Source organism: Alligator sinensis, unplaced genomic scaffold (assembly GCF_000455745.1).
Source record: "Alligator sinensis unplaced genomic scaffold, ASM45574v1 scaffold562_1, whole genome shotgun sequence".
In the NCBI taxonomy this organism is placed as follows: Eukaryota; Metazoa; Chordata; order Crocodylia; family Alligatoridae; genus Alligator; species Alligator sinensis.
This window is the reverse complement of record NW_005842227.1, coordinates 1,499,086-1,522,960: the sequence shown is the minus strand read 5'-3', so window position 1 is coordinate 1,522,960 and position 23,875 is coordinate 1,499,086. Positions and strand designations below refer to the sequence as shown.

The window sequence follows — 23,875 nt, the reverse complement described above, 5'->3', positions numbered from 1 at the left end:
AGCTTTAGACACCAAAAGCTTAAGACACCAAAATAATATATATATTTACCAAACTATAATATAACCAAAATACCGAATAATTTGAATCACAGAGGAAGCTAAAATAGTTCAAACAAAAATTAAGAGCTATGGGGCCATTAAAAAGATTACAATTAAGACTGGGGCTGGGCTCATCTGGGGACAGGGACAGGGGCAACAACAGTAGTTCCTCCATCTCTGCCCCAACCCTCAGGAGCAATGCAGTTTTCTCCATCCCCAGCTGAGCCCAGCCCACATTACAGTATGAAAAGCAAAAGCAGCAGGCAGGGGAGGGGAGGGGAGGGGAGTTGAAGTGGAGCAGAAGGGAAATTTCACCTCCTTTAGGGTCTAAAAAAACAACCCCTGGAGGCTCCTGTGATGCAGTCCAATCCAAAAATGGGATATGATCATGTCACTGTACCTCCTCTGGATCTGTCCCTGGAGAAGCATGCATAAGTGGTTAAACAGATGCTCTCCTTACAATGTGACAGAAACTTTAAATGCAAAGATGAAGCCGTACCTTCAGTAGCAGGATGAGGGACTGCTCTAGCTTCTTTTATTGTTTTGGCTTCTGAAAACAAGGTAAATGAAATGGGTAAGACTGAAGATACCCCTTCCAAAATCAAAAGTGTCCAGGCAGAGTCTCAAAACAAGGTAGCAAAGGTAAAAAGGCACATGGAATTCAGATTTCATTCCTTTTCTAACACCATCATAAAGTCCTTTAAGCATGTATTGAAAAACCATCCCTCTTCAGAAAAAGTGATAAAAAAAGAACCCCACACATGAGTAAAATATGTCCTAGCCCAAGGACTAATAAAAGTCTCTCCCATAAATCAATGCTCTCTGCTGTTTTAAAAATTTCCAGCAGCCATACTGCAGATAGCAATGAGTTAAAATGTACTACGTTGATTCCGCTTTAATGCGGTTTTCATTTAAGGCTAAATGGAACAGTTTTATCCTTGTTGATAACAAGGTGCTGCAGATGATGGAATAACCATACTATCAACAAACTAGCAGAGAAAAACAGATTAATTGTATTTGGTCAATTCGGCATATCTAAGAGGAAAATAGATTTGGGGGAAAAAAAAGCTGTAGAATGGAATTAATCAGGATTTATCATCCCGTCCAAAACAGATTATCCTCCTTTGTAAAGTTATTGCCACTGTATAAACCAAGGGAGGCAACAAGTTGCACTATTTCCCCCATGTTTTCAAGATCAGTTTTCCTGATCCATCACAATCTATTTGTGCTCCTTTTGTGTCCTGCAGGTCTTAGAAAATGGTGGTTGCAGACAGCCTGACTCACAGCATGTGTCTACACGAGACACTACTGCATAGTACTACAGTTTACTGTACAATAAGCATGTGCATCTATTTATGCACCTACTTTGCTAACTGTGAGTAAATTTGCTACCTGCAAATGAAAGAAGTAAACTTACTCATGATTACTAACTGCTCAGTAGCACTCATGTAGATGCCTGACTGGAAGCAAATCTTTTCTGGGTCAGCCACCACCACGGGGGTGGGAGATGGCTTCCCACCCCTGGGAACTGCCTGCTGCTAGGGTAGGCTCCGCCACTGAAGCCCAGGTGAGGACTATGTCCTCCTGCCCCAGCAGCAGAGACCTGCAAGAACCCTGCTCCGAGATCATGATTGGGGAGCAGGGGCTGGGAGATCCTTAGTAAGCTGCCCCACTGGCGGGTCAGGGCAGGGAGCTGGGACCTGCCCCTCCCCTGCAGCTGTTTCCAAGTCTCCTGTCCCTGACTGGGGACCCAGGGCCAGGAGTGCCCCGCTGCTGGGGCAAGCTGCTGGCAGCTGGAAGCCCCCCTAGGGGAAGGGAGTACTACCCCAGTCCCAGGCTATCTCCTGGCCCAGTGCTCCCTGTCAGCCCCTGGGCTAGTACCCCGGGAGAGCCTAGTGCTCCCTGTGGTGGCAGCAGGGGCCCATTGCAGGGCCCCAGGAAGCAGGAGCAGTTTGCTGCCATTAGAACAAATCTACTCTTGCTTTTCTGCACATGTGGACACCTGCTTGGGAGTGTTTACATGTGAGTAGTTTACTTGCATATAGACACACCAACAGTCTCCAAGTCTAAGGTATGTATCTTGATAGAATACCTATACATTATGGGAGTACTGTCTCACCTGATATATCGAGGGTGAGAGGCATGAAAATACTAACTGCTTTCCCCAAAACAGAGGTGGAAAAGATATGACCCATGGTGCTCCCCTGGTCTCAGACCAGCTCTGCACACCACATGCAGCATGCTTCAGCCATGGCCCTATGTACTGCATGCATCTTGTAGAGTCAGTCTGGCACACGCTACATGCTGTGCCTGCACCAGACTGCCCCTAAGTACTGAATCCAGGGCTGGTCTGATTTGGGTGCTGCATGTGTTGCATGCCATGGATCCGCCTCACACACTGCATTCAATGCATGGGTCCAGAGCCAGTGCGTAATGCATGCAGCACGCAGGGCTGGAGCTAGTTCCCATGCTAGATGCTAGCTCCAGCACACACGTCCCATTTGTGGGTCTGATGTGGCTCGCAGATAGGCCCCACTCCCCTCGTCTGGGTAATGGGGCAGAATAAATTTGATACCCATGCCCTAAGATAACATAACTGAATACAGGCTCTAGTCCCAGCTAACAGTCTAAGACCATTCCTCTCATTTCCTGTTTTTTGTGAGATACATTACTACAAAGCTCCTAAGCTCACTGTTTCAGAATCACTCTTCTGACAAGAATGAGGTAAATCTCTTTGAATGCCATGAAGAATTAGGTTACTATTATAATTAGCCACTGCTGTCAGGCCCAACAGGGGCTTAATTTACAATAAATAGATCCTTATACTGTAGTTCTTCATCACAAAACTGTGGGTTAGTGCTCAAAGGACGACTATTATTTTCTCTACCTCATTTCTAGCGTGGAGGAGCAGAAGAGCCAGCTCATAAACATTGGATTTAATGTTTGATTTTTATGTCTGTATCCTATTTATTTTGAGCTAAGTGTCCTACAAATTTATGACTGGGAAATGAATTGACCCTATGTTTGTTTTGTTTTTAAAGATGTGCTTCCAAATTTCAACTCCGGAGTACTTTGTATCATGGGAAAACAAAAAGTATTTTAGAGATCAGAGAAATCAGAAAAAAGAAACTTTTTTTTTTTTTTTTACTCCTGGGGTTCTAATAATAATAGGGGAAGAGGAGTGGCGTAGGTCTGGGAAACTTTGGGATTTTTTTTTTTATTAAAGACTTCACTCTATGTCAAAGTTCAGCTGAGTATCTAACTGGAAACAGCAATACCAATTCAAACCTTTCTCCTTTTCTTACATGAAATTTGTCATCTGAACAACGTAAGTGCTTAGGAACCATAGATCTTGTTGGAACAGAGTGATTTCACAGAAAGGTATTAAAAGTTAATGGCCTTTAAGCACTATAAGTCTCTAACTCCTGGGGGAGACAAATACTGCATAAATGGAATGAGAGAGATTGAAATCACAGCCAAGGGCAGATTAGGCATGTGCACTGCATTCCCTCATTAAGCAACAGTGAAAGGACCTCCAAAACTTTTAAGCCTATTGGGTTAGCATGGTTAAGGCCCACCTCTGTCTGTTGCCAACTGTACACAAGGGAGTGATATGGCTACCACTACATCCAGCTGCCATTGACACCCCAGTCTGAGTGCCCAGTTAACCATTTATAGCTGGGTCAATTGGGTATGGCCTTTGGCATGAGTCCAGAGATAGGCTTGCCCCCAAATAAATTTTGAAATACTTGAGGAACAATTTCCACGTCATCCCCCAATAAAATTCTTAAATTTTGACTGTTAATATTACAAGGCAAGGAACATTCAACTCACATAAAATATTCTATATTATATTTTATTTACAATAATTTTAGACTTATGTTTCACTGATGTGACAATTAGTCCAAACTGTTCTGCTTTATTCCAATACAAGTTATTGAGTTCAATACTGCACTAACTAGTAACATTGAGTGGTTTATACTATGCTGTATGTCTGACCAGGGACTTTTAGATCATCAATTTAAATTCTATGATCTATTAATATCAATACTAGTTTTTAGAGAATTCATATTATTTCATTTATTTATTTATATCATCTGGGTGAAAAGTACCATTTCCTAGGTACTTGTTATTGTTGTTGTTATCATGCAGTGAGGAGCTCAGTCCCAAACCCCCAAGTTTGGGATTCCCTCAGTCCCACAATATGTTTATATCTTGAGCCACATTGTGTAGATGATGGTTATTGATATAAAGCCGTGAACCAAAATCCTGAACCCAAATTCCATGGAAATAGTTTGGACCTGGATCTAGACTTAACTAGTCAGATCCTTCTCTCTTATTGACTGATCTCACTTAAGTATAGAAAAACCATAGTGCCCATGAGTTCAACCTGCACTTTAATTAATGGAAAATAGAAGATATGGAGAATACATCATATAGAAAATTAAAATACAAATAATTTTAGAGACATGACTACAAAGTACAACAAGCACTGACAACACTTGACAGGACTTTTCCCTGCTGCCAGCCAAATTAATGTTGGTTAAACCTACAGTTAAGGACTATCCCATGGAATCAGAGCATCTTTATCTTCATTTTTGGTGTAATTCCACTGACTATAATTTTTTGCTTTCTGTATAAACTTGGAAAAAGCAGATTTCTAAAAATTAAATCTTCATCATTAAAATAATGAGATATTTTTAAAGTTGCATACCCAAGAATCATTCATTTTAGAATTATATTTAAACCATCAAGGCTTCCTGCAAGTATTTAATGTGTAAAATTTATGGATACAAGAATAAATAGCCTACCCTGTGTTGGTATTTTTTTGGCCAGCTACTCATGTTACAGTGGTACTGAGGTGTTTAAATATATTGTGCTGATTGACAGTTGAAAGTGCTGCTAACATTATTCCAATATAAATCTATCGCACCTAGCACACTATGACAACACAGGCCATCAATTATATAAAACCTTTTTTTAGAAATCACAGCTATTGCATAATCATTAAAATATGCTTAATTGTCTCCAGTTATTGGTAACAAGGATTGAATAAATTACTGTTGTACTTTAGTACAAGTAAAAAGATTAACATAAATTATAATAATAACAGTAAATGAAATCACTTCCATGAAATATACATTTAAAATTAGTTTATGGGTACCTTACTAAATAAATTACAAGTGTTTTTCTTTCCTTTAAAAGGGCATCCTCAATTTTGCTTGGAATGGGCCTGCAAAAAAAATGTAACCAAGGACAAGATTCAGGCTAAATCCCCCCTGGGTGCAACTGTATGTGCAATTAGCACATAGCAATAAATTCTGGCACAGTTCACACCAGAGTTTATTGCTCCTGGGCATAGCATTTACACGTGTGCCTGGGACTGCAGCTCATGGAGCCAGGTTGGAGCAGCCCCAGCTGACAGGGTGTTCGGGGGGCAGCGGCAGGGAGGATCAGCCTGCTAGGCTGCTCTGACATGGCTCAATGCGCTATGGAGGGGCTGGCTAGGGTACAACAATGCTGCAATGCAGGGCTAGCTGGTAGGCAGCCCCAGACTACAGCACCCTTATGACCCAGCCAGCCAGGTCAGCTTCTACACATTCAGTTCAACTCATATAACTATATGCTATAGGATAGTCTTGTCCTGGAAAGTACTATTCTACAGTGGAATTAATTAGTTTACTGTGCCCTAATATGGGCACACCTGTAGACAGTGACATTTTACTGTGGAGCTAATTAGTTGGCTCTGCAGTAAAGCACACATGTAGATGCACCCACTGAAAGTTTTGTGTACAATTTCTAAAAGGTCCTAAACACATTAAGAACATAAAACAGGTACCCTGTAAGCAGGTTAGTGAACCTGCTGCCCCTTGCAGATTTACTCTGCCCCTCCAGCTCTCCAGCAAGCAGAGCCTTTCTCATATAAACACATAAATAAACAACTAAAAACCAGTAAATCTTCTCTGGATAGTAGGAGATGCCCTCTCCCTGGACCTTTTTGGCTTGGAGCTTAACAGGGTTCCAGTCCTACTCCTAATCATGGACTGCTTCTTTCCTCTAGCTCGAAGATCCCTGCTTTCTCTCTGGGGTTTTTAACTGCCTGCAGGGGCCTCCTCAAGTGGCTGAACACCTGCTGTTTGGCCTCCACCATAGGCTTTCTGCTACCTCTTAATGGGCCAGACCACCCTGTTACATGCATCTAAATCACTTGGGCAGTATTGGAGTTTAATCCTAGGTGTCTAGATATGAATTTTGGAGCTTAACTTTGGGAACTCCAATTTGAAAACTGGCCTTAGGGCCAGTTTAGTCTTAGATATACCAACATTTAGGTTTTCCAGAGCTCAGGCAGTAGACTAATTCGGAGAAAGACACTCTCTACCCACTCTATTGAAGCTGTCCCACTGGGCCAATTAAGAATACATGATTCATAAGGCCAGAAGGAAAGCAAGCAAGAGGAAGTGGCTACAGCACTTTCCTGGGAAGTGGTTGTCTTGTGTTCTGATTTCTGTGGTAATAACTATTTATATTCCATCAGCCAATGACTGTTTAATGTAAAATGCATAAAAATCTGTAGGAATAGGGACAAGGACCTAAGCTGCTCCCCAACCAGGTGTTGGTTACAGAAACATTTTCCTGCTTCCTTGTGCTGCTACTTGCATTCTTGGCCTCAGTTATGCACAAGTCCTGACTAGGCATCTGAAACCAAACTGGGTGAGGCTCATGGTCCCAGTTATGTGACCTACTGGTAGGTAGTCTATCAGCCATTAAGATAATTACCTGGTTTAGCTGGCTTTGCTTCTTTTTTTACTTCAGGTTCTAAAAAAAAGAAAACAGTAGTAAAAGATCTTAAAACAAAAATAATCCATTCACTATAATTTATGTTCTATTTTTGCTGCTGCTCAGTTTTTTTTATTTTTTATGTCATGTCTTTAGTCTCTGGAAACAGTCTTGCAGTGAGCTGAATTGAATGGTTTATATGAATACATTTTCTATTGTAATAATTACATATATTTACTGCTTGATATATGTGAGGTGCTCAAAGTGCTTTATAGTAATTTATTACATCCATTCTTCAATAAGTCTGTGAAATGGGGTATTTATTTACACCCACATTACAGATAGAAAGTCAGGTAAATTAGTTAAGAACCTCAGTAAAAAAATGCTACAGACTTTTCCATACATGTCTCATCTTCATTGCATATGTTTATGTCAATCAACATTTATTAAACATTTCCATTTCTGTCTCAGTATGGAACACTTTTAAAATTTTTAAGTACATAGTAAAAGTATAACTTTTAAATGAAAATTCTTTACAAGGAGTAAATGAGAACAAAGGCAGAAATGGTCATGTTCCTTTAACTGAATCGTTCTTGTCAATAATCTAGCATTTCCATAAAATGACCTTCTGTAGTAGAGAAAGGCTAATTTTGACTTAGCTAGACCGACAACTTTACTTTTCAATTCAGGGAAACTTCCAAGCTCCATCTGGTGGCTGTATTAATACCTGTTACTTATTATTTTAAATACATTTTAAAAGTGAAAGTGAAATGCTGACAGTATATATTTTTAATTACTATGCATTTTATTTTGCATTTATTTAAAATGTATTTTTTTCTCTTGGGAACAAGTATAATGTAGGTCTTGGTAGTAGGTTTAGACAATCCACTTCTTAACTATCATTCTTCAGAACAATCTGGTACAATATCCTTAGCTATGTCTACAAAGGGTGTCAACCAAATTTGTCCTGTATATCAGATTTTGCATGCGCTGGACTACTCATCTCCAGAAGAAGAAAATGTGATGGCAGCATTAACCCCCTGGTGTTGGCCCCATTGGCACAGTGGCTCTGGCTGTTGTGGGTGGTTCACGTTATCACAGTTCACTCTGTCACCAAGTCATGAGCCCCACTGGGGATACAATTCTTTACAGGCATGGTGATCAGTGGTGGTGTTAACCCCTGAGGCTTCCTGAGCTGCCTTGTTGTCAGGACCAGCATCCAGGGGGTTAATGCCACCTCAGAATTGCATTCTCAGTGGGAATTGTGACCCAACATTTTGGAGGCAAGGCAAGCAGCATCAGTATTAACCTTCATGGCTGGGCACGGGGATTAATGCCATTTCAGCTCTGTGGGAAGCCTCACAGTCTGGATGCCCTGCCTCTCTGTGTGGGATCCAGTCCACAGGCCATATATTTGACATCCCAACATACACAGTGGAGATCTAGGCCATAGGATTAACTTGTCCTGTTTTTGTTACATTCAGTAGCTTCCTTCCAATCTAAGTAGTTAGCAGGAAAAATTAAGCAGTCCTAAATCTAGTACTGTCTTGGTCTTTTTTTGATTTGCAGATCCTTGAGATTTTTGTATAGAATAAAAAGGGTCATGCAGCGTACTAATCATGAATATCACTATATGCACCAGTGTGCATCACTGAGATCTAGTAGTTGCCAAAGAAAAGATACAAGTCCTATCACCGTAGCAGTTGAATTGCTTTCTGCTCAAGAGGCATACGTCTGCCCTTTGCAACAGGAAGGTCTACGCAGTGGCAGGACCAGTTTCCAGGGCCAGAGAAGTGGCACACAGTAGTATTGGTGTCAGTTCTGCCATGGCTGGGCTTCCTTTGGGTTCTGATGTCCCATTCATGCCCCACTTCCCCCATGCATACATAGAATCATAGAAAATTAGGGTTGGAAGGGACCTCAGGAGGTCATCTAGTCCACCCCCCTGCTGAAAGCAGGACCATCCCCAATTAGATCATCCCAGCCAAAACTTTGTCTAGTTGAGTTTTGAAACCTCCAAGGGTGGATATATTTTACATATTGGGATCAAGGCTGTACCTGCTCTGGCAAAGTCTCCTCAGTGTGAGGGAAGCACTGTGCTGTTTGCCCCACTTCTCCCCACTTCCCCCTCATATACCAATTGGTATGTGCTTCCCTGCACAGCTCCAGTGCCAGGCCAAGGCAGTGTAGGGTTTTCCCTGGCACTGCAAAGGCTGGGGGGTAGAGGGAAGCACCACTCTACTTACTCCCCTGCCCTCCCAAACACACTGATTGCTGTGGCACTGCCCTGCCTGGCTCCTACGGCTGAGCAGAAGCAGCACAGAGCTTCTTCTGCTGTGGCAAAGATTCCAGGTAAGAGGAGTCTTGGCACTAGCTCACAGTCAGTGTCTAGGGTGGGTCCCCCCTACCACTTGCCCCGACCTAGTTATTCTACTACAGTGGCTCCCAACCTTTTTTTGCTGCAACCCTAAATCTGGGTTACTCCCCTGTCCCTGCCCCTGGCACCAACTCACTCATGCCCAGCAGCATGGGAAGGAACAGCAGCAAGAGCTGCATGGACCGTGTGCGGGGAGAGCCCCACAGGCAGGAGGGGTAGAGTGAGGGGCGGACCTCCCGTGACCCTGATTTGGGTCACGACCCGAGGTTGGTAGCCATTATTCTACTGGATCTGTGCTCCAGCCTCACACACAACATTTGTGAGAAATAAGCTAACTCTGTTACCTGTGTTAGACATTCATAAACCCAGGGTCATATTTCCTTGTTTAATTTTTGCTAGTCTGTATTGGCTAGATTTAATATGTTTATAATTAATTTAACATTGCCAAAAGGTGGCATATAAATAACACTGGTAAGTGAAATAAAGTGTCTTTTTTGTTCTTGAAGGGCTAAATTCTGAAACACATTCATGGACACTCTGTTACAGGACTTTTGTACCAAATTAATCCTATATAAGCAGCTCCAGTGGCGATGTGTAGGGGGTGCACAGAGGTGCATGTGCATCCCCTGACAGCACTGGTGCACCCCCTGAGAGCCAGCGTTCCCTGCTTATGTGACAGGGCAGGGGTGGCAGTAGCTCAATAGATCTTTGGAAACTTGTCTAGGAGTGAACAGGCATAACTGTTAGATCAGAACAGTTGATGCTCACTCCCTAGCAGCAAGTCCATCATCACTCTTTTGTGAAATGTTTGAAAGTTTAGTCTGTCCACAGCCTGAGTGTGTTAAGATTGCTCAGCTGCCATCCCCATTCTTTGACCTCTTTACTGAGATTGTAACAATAATTGCATGAATTTTGTCATAGATCCTATAAAATGAACTGAGATTGGAACACAATGCAAGGCAAGTTCCATTTACTGGAGGATTTTAAAATGATGAAACCTGGCTACATTTCATATTTTGAAACTTTCTTCAAAAGAAAGCTCTTTACTTTATTTGGGGTTAATCAAACATTTAATTTAATTTAATTTAATAAAAATCAAAACATTCCATTAATTTTTTTCTGTCATTTCAAAGTGAAAAATCAAAATGTTTCAATATTTTCAGAATGAAACAGGATTCAGAATGGTCTTGATAAACTAGAATTTTTTTCTGAAATTAAATCAAATAGAATTTAATAAGGACAAATGCAAAGTCCTACACAAAAACGAGAACAATCATGTACATAAATACACATTAGGGGAAGACTGGCTATGTTGCAGTATTGCAGAAAAGGACTGGGGAGTTATAAGTACTAGAAACTGAATATGAATCAAAGTATGCTCTTGCTACAAAAAAGACCCATGCCATACAGGGTTGTACGAACAGTAGTGTCGCCTGCAAGTCAAGGGAAGTGATCCTATGGCCTATTCAGGACAGGTGAGGCCTCACCAGGAGTGCTATGTCCAGCTTTCGTCATTGAACTCCAAGAACAATACAGATAAATTAGAAAAGAGTCCATCAGAGAGCAATGTAAATGTTTAGAGGACTAGAAAGCAAGTTTTATGAGAAAAAGCTTGGAAAAACTGGGATTATCTAGTCTGGAGAAGAAAAGACTGATGGGGCTTTTGATAAAACTCTTCAAATACCTGAAGAGTGGTTATAAAGAAGATGGTGATAGACTATTCTCTGTGGTTGCAGTGAATAGTAAGAGAATTAATTGTCTTAAATTACAACCAGGGAAATTTCAGTTGGATGTTAGGAAGGCCTTTCTAACAATTGGGGTGGTTACAAATTGGAACAAATTACCCAGAAAGGTTGTGTGATCTCTATCTGTGGAGGTTTTTAAGAGCAGGTTAGAAAAACAATTGCCTGGATTAGTTTAGTAAGGGATGATTATGCCTTGAGCATGAGGTTGGACTAGATGAGCTCTTGAGATGTCTTTCACCCATATTTTTCAGTTTAATACAACTCCTGAGGTGCCTTCTAGTCTTATTTTAACACTATGACAATTTTTATTTCTATTTTTTTTATAAGTCATTCCAGTGGAATTGATTCAAAGCATTTGATGGAATTAGATATTCTAATGGGAATTTTCTGCCCACCTCTTAAGATGTGCAGCTCACTTCAGAAAGACTTCAAATGTCTAGTTTTGAAGAGGTGCCCTAAAGGTGGAAAGCTACATCCCATCTCCAGTCTCTTGAGCTATTTTTGCCCTCTGAGCTATAGTTTTTAGTACACTCCATTTTGAGTGTGAGTTTAAAACTTTAATGCACTACCAGCAAAATTTTCCTGTGGGGAATTACAAAGTTCTTTCACGTGAAAGCTTGAATTATTTGTCTGCACATGCCCTTTAGGAACTGTGACAGCTTTTTATATTCCTATCTGACGGCTTCACTTTCTCACAGTTGCTGAAATAAGTCATAACATGCAGCTGGGAACTGTATAACTAGGCTGAGTTATTTTCTAGGGCTCAGGTCATACAATCTATGATAGCCATCCTTTTGAATAGAAGTGGCTAATGCATCATTTACATGTGTAAACTAGGCCTAAGCACTCCCTGTTATATTATTCACAATTGAAGCATAGATTAAATATTTAAGCTTTCTTCTCTCTAATTCAGTTCTTTCTCTTTAATATTCCTTCATGCCTGATATTCACTGTATTCAGTATATATCATCATTAGGAAGTGCCACTTTATCTTCACCTTTTTTTTTATGATGGCTTGTCTCTCTGTATGCCTCATTATTCTTCCCTTCCTAGATGAAGGGTTTCTATTTAAATAAGAAATAATAATTGGAGAAGAATGCACATACAGTACCTTGCTGACATGCAACATGATGTGCATGACAGATGATATAGTCCTATTTGAACTCATGCATGTAGGTAGCATGATATATTTTAGGTAATGAGCCAGTCAATTTTAGATCAGCTGCTAGGCATGTCTATTATTTTTGCAGATGTGCAAAAAAAGTGTTACCCTTAAGCAAAACTAATAAACATTGTCCCTGATTTTACTGCTAGTCAGAGAAATACACTTTTGGCTTGGGGCAGTTTTTGATAATGATAGAATACAAAAAACATGATGATAGCTGAGAAGTAGCCACTAGAAAGGAACAATTTCTCACTGGGTCTCATGGATACTGTAAAGTTAAATGTGAAAGTTGAAGGATAGAAGATTTATTTTTGGGAAGAATCATACTGCTTCTCTCAAGCTGAGGAAGTGAATGGGTATCTTGTCAAAAGCAACATTTTTTTTTCTCTGGGCTGCCTATTTTCATTGGTTGCTTAAAGAATCTAAAGCAAAGGTGTGTTCTATCCTCAGTGCTACTCTCCCTCTGATGCAAAGGTTGTTTTTGACATCGTAAAAGAGAAGAGAAGGGAGGATGCAGAAGTCTAAAATATTTAAAATGAAATTAATATTAAAAAGCAACTCAGACTGGCCTATCCTTCTACTTGGCTCCCCAGTATTTGTGCAAAGTAGGTCAGCACTGGCTACTGCACATTAAACATATCTCTCTTTTGCTCAGATAAATACATGCAAAATTCCCCATCTGCCCTTGTGGCAAAATGCCCTATGTAAAAAGGAAGTCTTGAAGGAAAAAGAATATAACATTTCAGTTTGCACAGTACATAAAAAATTAAAAAGTAAATATAACATGAATGTCCATTTCCTTCTTATAAGGATATTTATTTAAAAAGGCATAATTTCAATTTTGCTGGGAGAGAAGGAAAAGAATCCTAAACTATGGAAAATTAACACATTTTTAAAGGGGATTCTGAGTAGTAAAGTCCCCTAATGTTTCCCTGTAAATTAATAAATCCATTTACATGCCTCACAATGATAGCATTCTTTTCTTGTAGGCAATTACCTTATTCCTTTCTTTCAGTTCTGGATCTAACAATGAATATGATCAGGAGCACAAACACAGCAAGCCTTCTGATGTCTTAAAGCTAATGGTTGTAAGTATTTCTACCAGTATTCAGATGCTCTCTGCTCCTGTACTTTCTTTCATGCTTCAATTATTGAACATGAGTCCCTGGACAAACCATTCTTCTTGAGACCTATTTAGCATTGTTGCTTTGGATAACTAGGATGAATGTTGTTATTTAATTAAGCACATCCTGGCCTTACTGAAATCCTGGCTTCACTGAATTAAATGGGATTTTTGCCACTGATTTCAATGGAGCCAAGATTATACCCTGGAGCTGCTAAAACTGCTGAGATATCTTTTTTCTAGTTCAGTTAACAACTGTACAAAGAATAACAAAAATAGTGAGATTAAAAGTCATTTTATAAATAGGAACAGCAGATTCCACGTTTCAGCAATATATGACACAAAGAAGCTCCAAACCCCTTCTTTAAAAAGCACTGAAAACAAGTACTGTCAAAGTATTTCAGAAATAATAACAAAGGGCCAAACTCTGTTTTCAGTTATACAGGTTTAAAGGTCAAATCCTATTCAGCTATTTAGGTGGCTCCTAAATGATTCATTAGATACTTACTATAAAGCAAAGGAAGAAACTTAGGTGCCTCCTATAAGTTCACCTAGGTAGACAGCAAAGAGGAGCCTGCAGTTAATCAACAGAACTGCTAAGTGAAATTGTGTGTCATAAGCAAATGATATGTCTGCCTTTTGGTCAATAGCATGTACTGAGAGCATTTTCCGAGAAAATGGAAAATCTGAGTTCTAGTTCTATTCTATACTGAGGGTATTCATACTAACATATGAGAGCACTGGTGCACCCCCTGACAGGCCGCACTTCCTGCTTAGGCGATGGGCAGGGGGGAGTGTCAGTGCCCCCTTGTGAGCACCGGTCAGGGAGTGGGAGCACCTGGATGAAGTGCCGCAGCCGCTTTCTGGTCAGTGCGATCAGCCGTGAGGGGGCGGCGAGATTGCCCATGGGGGGCCTACCCCCAGTTGCTGACTGGTTGCTGGGGGGCGTATGTGCCCCCCTGACTAAGGTGGCACCAGTCGCCTGTGCATCTCCCGCTTCCCAGAAAATGACCTAATCAGTCTACATCCTAGGGACCCCTTCATACCTGGTGTTAAGACTCAGCCTCTGGCAATAATGGGATCAGAAGGAGAACAAGCAAGAGGGACTGAAAATCTATGGCCTTGTGAAGGGGTACTCCTTGGTTCAAGAACCAGGGGTCAAGAATATTCATGCATTTTCCTAGGAAGTCCTCGGTTAAAAATACCTGGAATAAACTGCTCAGCCAGGACTGGAAGCTGAGACTCTTCTTATTAGGGGAGTGACCTCCTAACAGGTCCACAGAGTCGCAGATCCCTTGCTTGCTCTTTTTTGTCCCTGTGACATGGTAACATAACTAAGGGAGGGAGGGGACAGGGCCAGCTGTCCTGGGTGCTGTCTCTGTGAGGGATGAAGGGGGTTATGAAAATATCTACAACAGCAGCAGCATCTTATCATGCTACTGTGATCAGTACCATGGTAGCCAGTGATGCCCTAGGCCTTGCATAGCTGCCCAGGACACAGAGCTGCCTGGCTACACCTCTGCCATGATATTTATACTTGAGGTTGCCAGCGGTAACTAGGAGGAAGGGAGAGAGCCATACTGAACTAGATCCATAGCCTGGTGGTTAGGTAACTGTTCTGGGAATTGGAGAACTACTGGTGTGAATCATCTCAGGGAAGGGTGATTGTAGAATGCAAGGCTTCCACTTCTTGTGCAAGTAACTCTTGCCTCTAAGTATTAGACTACAGGTAGGCACCATCAGCAACAGTCACTTGGCACTGTCTGGCAGTGGCTAAAGAATTAGGGACTTTGGTGGAGTTGTTTTACCTCCCAGACCAATTTGGATTGCAACAGAGCTTAAGTGGGGCTAAAACACTCAGATGGCTGGCTGAATTGCTTCTAAGCATAGAGGTTTATTGAGACCTAAATCCCAAATAACTCACATGCCATCTGTAGAATTATTCTGAGCTTATCTTGGGGAAAGAACATTGAATATGATCCCAAGGATTTTTAACTTGAATAATTTTTCCCCCAATAATATAAATACTGAAAATTTTGTGGAACCAGATAGATGAAACAAAATGCTAATGCAAAAGTCCAAAGCTATATTTCACACCAAAGGTTCTGTTTGAAATTAACCTGAGGATAATGCTGCATGCAATAACTTGTCAAATCATCTGAGAGGTGGCACTCATAGATAACTATTATTGTAACATGATATTTCCTGGTCCAATCCAGTGTGAATCTTTCCATTGACTTTTATGGGTGACTTTGAATCATGCCCTTACTGCTTGAATACTGTATTATGATTTCTACAAAGGCATACATTTGTGCATGCAGATCCAAAAAGGGGAAAATGAAACTTATCTAAGAAAGCACATTCTGAAAAGAACTAACAGTCAAGTCAGCACACACAGGGGATTGAAAGTTTTGTTCTCTTTGACACATTGTACCATGGTAACAAGAGCCTTTCATTTTCATCCCAGTCAGAAGGATTATAGTGTGTGATATTGGGCTATGTTGGCCTGTAGTAAAAAGGAACCCACAGTACTGGAAATCACAACTGCGCTATCACAGTAGGACTAGATAAAGTTGTCTGATGGAAGCACGTGAAGTGGTGTGTCATGACAATTGTATCACTGAATGAAAGAAACATTTCTCACAGTAGTCAAAACCTGAAATATACTTCAGTCAAGTGAAAATAATTGTTTTACCTTTCTTTTCTCCCTCTTTTTTTGGCATAGCTGAAAGAAAAAAGAAAAATACTTTTTTTCCCCATATGTGAAGTTAACTGTAAATAATACCAATAATAATGCTTTACTTTTACACTCTACAAGCAGAGGTCTCCTCCAGACTTTATAAACTTTAAATCATTTAATGCCAAATAAAGCACGCTTTATATCCATTTTGCAGAAACAGAGGAAGAGAAATGAAGGCCTTGCCTGAAGTCTCATAACAAATGGAACTAAAAATGAGCTTTTTAGATTCTCCTCTAGAGCTTTAATCCCCAAATGATCTTTGCTGTCTTTCATTTATACTCCAAGATAGAGGCACACAACACACTTTCCAAAATAGTAACTTAACAGGATGGCAAAATGGAAAGAAGAGACAAAAAAGAGGGGGGAGGGTCTTTGAAGCACCATATAGTTTAGAAAATACTGTGCTTTGGACAGTAACTTAAAACAAATTTAAGCTGTACCACTACACACAGTGGCCCCTAAGAACACTACACACAGGTGTTCTTAGGGGCCAAAATTATGGCAACAATTCGGGTTTAAGATAATTAAGTGCACAAAAATGCGTTCATGTTTGGCTTTCCGAAAGACCACTAATGGTGTGTCTGTGCAATTCTGAATTAGCCAGCTCAAGTACTGGAAGCACTGTAGACATAACAGGAGAGTGCTTCACCTGGGCACATAAGTCCTGCTTCTCAGGCAACAAAGACATTATATCGCTTCAGATACCTGAACTAGCTAGTTTTTAACTAATCTGGCTCTCTGCAGGCACATTTACACACACATTAACGCAGCTTTTCTAATGCTCATTAAATTTAGTACCTCCAGGCTCCTATACACAAGCACAGAGGCTCCTGCAACATGCTGGAATTCCAGCACATCAGAGCAGACTCAATTAACTGATTAATCAGCAGACTCAATTAATCAAGTCTGCTGGAGTGTGGCAATTGCTGCGCTCCAGCAACCTCCTGCATCTTGTGTACCAATGTCCCTGCACTTAAAAATGGTGGTGGGGGCACTTTAAATAAAGCACATTTGACAATCTTTAGTTCAAGCACCCCTGTTCCCATTTTAAAGCACCGCGACACTGGCACAGGAGATGTGGTGGCGCTTTAATTAGAGCAGCTTTCGGAGCTGCTCTAATTAAAGCACTTTCCACCTTTCTGCCTCCAGAGCACATGTAAAAGATCCCTCCAGTGTGAGGTACTAAATTAATGTGCATTAGGCTGTGCTAACGCGCAGTAGCATATTTACATGTTTTTTAGTGACATAATGCACAGTAGACTATTTTGGTGAACATTAGCATAATGTCACAAGTTTTTAAGTGATGCTTTAATACACAGTAAAATAGTCTACTACACATTAAAGTGCACATGTAGACGTGCCCTGCATGATACTGCATTGTGTCATGTACACATAATGTAAAGGCCTGAATTTATCAAACTTACAGGGTGTGTGTAGATGAAACGATGAGCGTGTGTGCATGACACTTCCAAGCAGGTTAAATGCTTTTGCACCACTTTAATGGCATTGGTGCTTGCACATGTCATAGTTTCATAGTTTCATAGTTGGTAGGGCCAGAAGGGTCCTGAGCAGATCATCAAGTCTGACCCCCTGCCATGGGCAGAAAAGAGTACTGGGGTCAAACGACCCCAGCAAGGTGTTTGTCTAACCTCCTCTTAAAGACCCCCAGGGTAGGAGCAAGCACCACTTTGCTTGGCAGTTGGAGCACCACTTTGCTTGGAAGTTGGTTCCAGGTCCTAGCCGCCCTGACTGTGAAGTAGCGCCTCCTGATGTCTGGTCTGAATCTACCCTCTGCCAGCTTGTGACTGTTATTTCTAGTCACTCCTGGGAGTGCTCAGGGGAACAGGGATTCCCCCAATACCTGCTGGTCCCCTCTGACTAGTTTGTACAAGGCCACTAGATCCCCCCTCAGCCTTCTCTTGTGGAGGCTGAACAGGTTCAGGTCCCTTAGCCTCTCCTCATAGGGCCTGCCCTGCTGCCCCCGATCATGCGAATGGCCCTCCTCTGGACCCTCTCAATGCTGTCCACATCCTTCCTGAATTGTGGCGCCCAGAACTGGATGCAGTACTCCAACTGCAGCCTGACCAGTGCCGCCGAGAGGGGGAGGATCACCTCCTTGGACCACTGAATGTGTCAGTGGCATTTTGCTCATGAATTCCAGCCGCTGTAGCACATTCAGTGGTGTAATGTGCCTTAAATGACTTTGGGGTGCAGCAAACTAAAACACCTCTGAGGAGTTATAGTTTTCTGCCCTATAGCTACAGAGCGAAGCACCAGGCTCTCTGTGGCTCAGGGGATATGTAGGCAGCCTGACTGCAGCCTGGGAAGGCAGTCTTCACTGAAGGGAAAAAAAAGCAGTGATCCTGATAATTTTTTTTCTTCCTTGGAACCTGCCTGCCTGCATGAGCTGCGCAGGGACTCATTTCTTCCTAACACAGCTGCGGTGCCCTAGGGACCTCCTGAGCCAGGTGCCTGCTGGTAGGTGCCACCTGGGGGAGAGGCTGCTGCTGCTATGGAGGGAAGCACTACCCCCTACCACCCCTAGCCCAGGGACCACTCAGCCCACCATCAGGTCGCCCTCCCCTCCCCGCCACTGGAGAGGCAGGTAAGACATGGGTGTACATGACACAGGGGTTTACTTCACCCTAAATTAAAGTAGCGTTTTTAAAAAAAACACTTCATCTACATACATCCATAATTACAAAACCTGCTGTAAGACTTTTAGGCCAGGTCTTAAAAGGGACTTCCATACATAAAGTGGGATTAAGAAGGCATTCAGGTGCCTAAGTCATTAACTGCATAAGAAAAAACCCTTGTTTGGTTGCTGCCTACTCCTGAAAGCTCCTAAACTGCATAGAAACCTTCCTTTCTTACTTTTCTTCAGCCCCCCCAGAGTTGTGGCTCTGTGTATTTTAAGAATTACCCCAGTCTTGACAGAGCTGAGCAGTTTAGTGCCTAGCATATGCCTAAACCCAATTATGATCCAGAAGTCTGTGTCCCTAAGATGTCCCACAGATGTCTGTGTCCCTAAGATCTCATGAGGTACTTCATGTCGACTACTGCTGCCTCAGATCAAATGCTGTTACTTAAACTTATAATGACAATGAAAAGCTGAAAAAGTGGACAAAAATATCATTTGCAATGCTTTTCAGAAGCTGAGCAATGTACTTGTATACAAAATTAAGCAAAAACATAAACAGACCCAAGGAGCTTGGTGTACAACTGATAAAGCCTACATTACCTTTCCAGAGTAAACATTGGTAATAAATCTTCTCTGGGCATGAAATAAGGACAAGGGAAGAACATTAAATATAGCAAAATGATGACCCGGTGAATGTGAAACCTTTATCAGGGACGTTGCTGACTGTATTCGTTCTTCCTAGACAAGACCATTCTGAGGAAGATAAACTGAAAGCTACTTAACTGAATAGGCCTAGCAGATCAGTCCTTCAAAGAGGACTAGGTAAAATTTAGTAAAATCATTGGTAAGTTATGCTTAACCTTAATAACTCTAGCTAGACACCAACCTGTCATTCCCTTACTAAAGCTTTGCTACAGGCTTATCATTACTCTGTGGAGGGAAATATCAAACATTACAAGTTAATACATTACGAGTGTGATAGAAAAGATGCATATCTTATTTTCCTATTCTTCACAATCACCATGAATCAAAAGGCATTTTTACACTAGCTCTAGAGGCATGGGGGAGGGTGCTTTAATTAGAGTGGTTGTGAGAGCCACTCTAATTAAAGCACCTATAGCATCTCGAGTATCAGCATCCCTGTGCTTCAAAATGGTGGCAGGGGTGCTTTAACTAAAGCTCAGTGAAGAAGCTTTAGGTGAAGTGCCCCTGCTGCCATTTTGAGGTATGGGGACACTGATACATGAGATGGAAATGCTAGCTGGAGCATGCTTATTAGCACACTCCAGCAGACTCAATTGATTGAGTGTCTGCTCTGAAGCACTGTAATTACAGTGCATTGGAGCAGCCTCCCTACATGTCTACAGGCATCCAAAGCTTTCATACAGAGTATGAAGCATTCAAAATTAGAGAACCTAGGGCCACTATCCTGTAGATTTTAGACTCAAGGTTGGGGTGGACCAAGAATTTTGTTTAAAAAAAGCCCCCTTCTTTGTATCAGGGAAAATACCAGTTCATTGACAATGAAACTTCTCATGGGAATGTAACATTTCTTTATACTGTTTAAATCTGGTGGAAGAGGTAGACCATAGAAACACCAATGGACCTGCAGATAAGGTACTCACCTGGCTTATGGGAGACTGGGCTTGTCAAACCAGCATACTCCCCTTTCTAGGCAGTGGCTACCTCTTACACTTAGTATTGCTGAGTAACTATGCTATATAGCTTAGAATGTCATGCAAAAATGACTACACTATTTCCAGTTTGGGAGGTCTCCTGTGGCCTGTAGTATTGCCTATTTAAGAATGCTGCTGCCTGGAAGGGTAAATTTGAAGTAGATATGCCCTAAGATTCTAGTCACTGCTCTAACTGATGACTTGATTTTGGGACTCCCACATACTCTGACAGTACTCAGAGGGGACCTAGTGGCCGTCTATAAACTTACCAGGGGGGACCAGAGGGGAATGGGTGAGACCCTGTTCCCCTGAGCACCTCCTGGAGTAACAAGGAATAACGGTGACAAGTTGATTGAGAGTAGGTTCAGGATTGACATCAGGAAGCACTACTTCACAGTCAAGGTGGCCAGGATCTGGAACCAGCTTCCAAGGGAAGTGGTGCTGGCTACTACCTTAGGGGTCTTTAAAAGGAGGCTCGATAACTACCTAACTGGGGTCATATGAGCTTAACTTAGTGGGGGCCATATGACCCTAGTAGTCATTCCTGCCCAGGGCAAGGGATCGGACTTGATGATCTGCTCAGGTCCCCTCCGACCCTACATCTATGAACCTATGAATCTATGAATACTCAGCTTTTGGCTGTTCCCTCTCTCTCTCTCTTTTTTCAGGTGGAGGAAAGGGATGAGGAAATGGGTATCTTCAAACATCTCTTTATTAATTTTATTTGGTTCTTAGTGTCCTGAACCAATGAGTTTAATTTGCATTTTGTCTCAAAAAAAGTATTTATTTTTATTCCTTTTGAAGTCCCTGCCTTTTAGTTCCCTTGGATATTTCCTTGTTGTCATGTATGCGGCACAGGCAGACAACATAAATTATTTTCTTTTAAATACTCTTATAATGTCCACTCTTCTTGTCTCCTTTACAAGATAATCTTTTTTCTTCCTGTGAATGTAAGCATTTTTTAGGTTTTTGACCATTCTTGTCATTCTTTTTTTAAACCTAGTATAGTGCTGAAACATCTTTTATGAGAAAGTGTTAACATCTTACAATATTCTACATACAGCTACACCCCTGATTTATATAAAGACATGAATGTTCTTTGTACAATATTAATTGTTCTTTATTAGTATTATCTTAATACTTGGCTAGTGTTCTTAACTACAGCTGCACATTAACTTGTGGCCTATATTGGCATGGCTGTAGAGATACTTAGACTGAGATCTTAGGCTGAGATGTCTTGACATGATTAAATTTGAACCCTGAAAGATGTATGAGAATTTTAGTGTTTTCCTTCCAATGTGCACTATATTCAAATTTATTTATACTAAATTTCACTGGTCATAGTAGTCTTGCTTATTAATTCAGATTGTTTCAATTTCTCTGAAGTCCTTCAGGCCTCTCTAGTCCTGACTAATTGAAAATAACTTTGTGAATCTGCAAGTTTAACTTCATTACTATTTGCTACCTTTCCTCATTAATAAGTAAATTAAAATAGGACCTACCACAACATTATGAGACCACAATGAAAATTGATCATTTAAACCTACTTTTTGTTTCTATCTCCTTGACAGTTTTGGATCTACAACAATAATTTGACTTTCACCCCATGATTATTTATCTTCATTAGCAGCTTCAAGGGCAGGACATTATCCAGTAACCTTTTGGAAGTCTAAATGCATTATGTCAAACTAAATGCACTATGTCTCTTTTCTACCTTGGAGAACACGTAACACCAGCAGAGTCTCCCTATACCTGAGGAAGGGTGTTTGTGCCCGAAAGCTTGCAAAGAATGTTTTTCCATCTATTTAGTTGGTCTAATAAAAGATATCACATCTACCCAAAGAACCTTGCCTGCTTATGTCAAACTATTCTCCTATCTCCACACTCCACTTGATACCAGCTGCCAGGTAGACATTGAACCATTTGCTACTACCCACTGAGGCTGAGAATCCATCAAGTTTTCTATCCACCTTACAGTCCATTCATCCAACTTTGACTTCCTTAGCTTGCTTGCAAGAACGTTGCAGGAGACCATATCAAAACCTTGCCAAAATCAAGGTAGATCATGTCCAATATTTGTCCCAGATCCACAGAGACAGTCATCTCATCATAGAAGGCAATCAGGTTGGCCAGGCATGACTTGCCCTTGGTGAATCCATTCTCACTGTTCCTAATCACCTTCTCTCCAAGTCCTTAGAAATAAATTCCTTGAAGGCCTGCTCCATGATTTTTCCAGGGACTGAGGTGAGGCTGACGGACTGAGGTGAGGCTGCCATTCCTGGAAATCACAACTGCCAACTCCCTCAGCACCAGTGGGTGCATTGCATCCAGGTCCATGGAGCTGTACACATCCAGATATTTAAATTAGTACATAACCTGTTCTTTTGCCACTGTCAGCTGCTCACATACTCCCCAAACTGTGCTGCCAGGTGCAGTAGTCTGGAAGCTGACCTTGCCTGTGCAGACTGAGATAAAAAAGGGACTGAGTACTTCAGCCTTTTCCACATCATCTGCCACTAGGTTCCTTCCCCCTTTCAGTAAGGGACCTAAACTTTCCCTGATATTCCCCTTGTAGAAACCCTTCCTGTTACCTTTCACATCCCTTGCTAGCAGCAACTCCAGCTGCACTTTGGTCTTCCTGATTTCATCCCTCCATGCCCGAGCAATGCTCTTATACTCCTCCCTACTCATTGTCCAAATTTCCACTTCTTTAAGCTTCCGTTTTGTGTTTTAGCTCACTGAAGAGTTCCCTGATAAGCAAAGCTGATCTTCTGCCATACTTGCTAGTCATCCTGCACATCAGGATGGTTTGTTCCTGCACCCTGAGTAAGGTTTATTTCAAGTACAACCAGCTCTCCTGGACTTCTTTCCCCTTCAGACTGGCCTCCCAGGGAATCCTGCCCATCAGTTCCCTGAGTGAGTCAACATCTGCTTTTCTTACTCTGCTGCTTGCCTTCCTTCCTTTCCCCTGAACTCAGTCATCTCATGGTCACTGCTGCCCAAGTTGCCATCCACTTCTATGTTCCCTACCAATTCTTCCCTATTTGTGAGCAGAACATGGCCCCTAGTTGGTTTTGCCAACACTTGCACCAGAAGGTGGTCCCCAACACCCTCCAGAAATGTCCTGGATTGCCTGTGCTCTGCTGTATTATCCTCTTGAAATATGTCAGGGTGACTGAATTCTCCCATGAGAACCAGGGCCTGTGATCAGGAAACTTCCACTAGCTATTTAAAGAAAACCTCATCCACTTCATCCTCCTGGTCTGGTGATCTAGAGCAGACCTCCACCATGACATCACCCTTGTTGCTCTCCCCTCTGACCCTAACCAAGAGATTCTCAACAGGCATATCTCCAGTTTCATACTGGAGCTCTGAGCAATCGTATGGCTCTTTTACATAAAGTGATGGAGGTGAGACTGACTGGCCTATAGTTGCCTGGGTCCTCCTTCCTCCCCTTCTTGAAAATGGGGACCACATTGGCCCTTTTCCAGTTCTCCGGGACCTGGCCCATGTGCCACGAGTGTTCAAATATTACCGGCAGTGGCTGTGCAATGACATCAGCCAGTGCCTTCAGTACCCTTGGATGGAGCTC

At 41.7% G+C, this 23,875-nt stretch overlaps 1 protein-coding gene across 34 annotated transcripts in view; it reads right to left on the bottom strand.

Moving 5' to 3' along the window:
* Nucleotides 1-23,875, bottom strand: part of TRDN (triadin) — a 366,530-nt gene that overhangs the window by 59,331 nt on the left and 283,324 nt on the right. For 26 of the 34 annotated variants that reach the window (XR_003094912.1, XR_003094911.1, XM_025208370.1 and 23 more), the window contains 3 exons: nt 15,922-15,951; nt 6,817-6,855; nt 539-589 (listed from right to left, as the gene is read on the bottom strand). Coding sequence is in view for 30 of the 34 variants with exons in the window: in XM_025208370.1 (XP_025064155.1) it covers nt 539-589; nt 6,817-6,855; nt 15,922-15,951 (120 nt within the window). In the remaining 4 variants the exon portion in view is untranslated. Of the gene's footprint in view, nt 1-538; nt 590-5,203; nt 5,273-6,816; nt 6,856-15,921; nt 15,952-23,875 lie in introns of all 34 variants that reach the window. The other 8 variants (XM_025208355.1, XM_025208366.1, XM_025208368.1 and 5 more) reach the window with 5 other exon arrangements.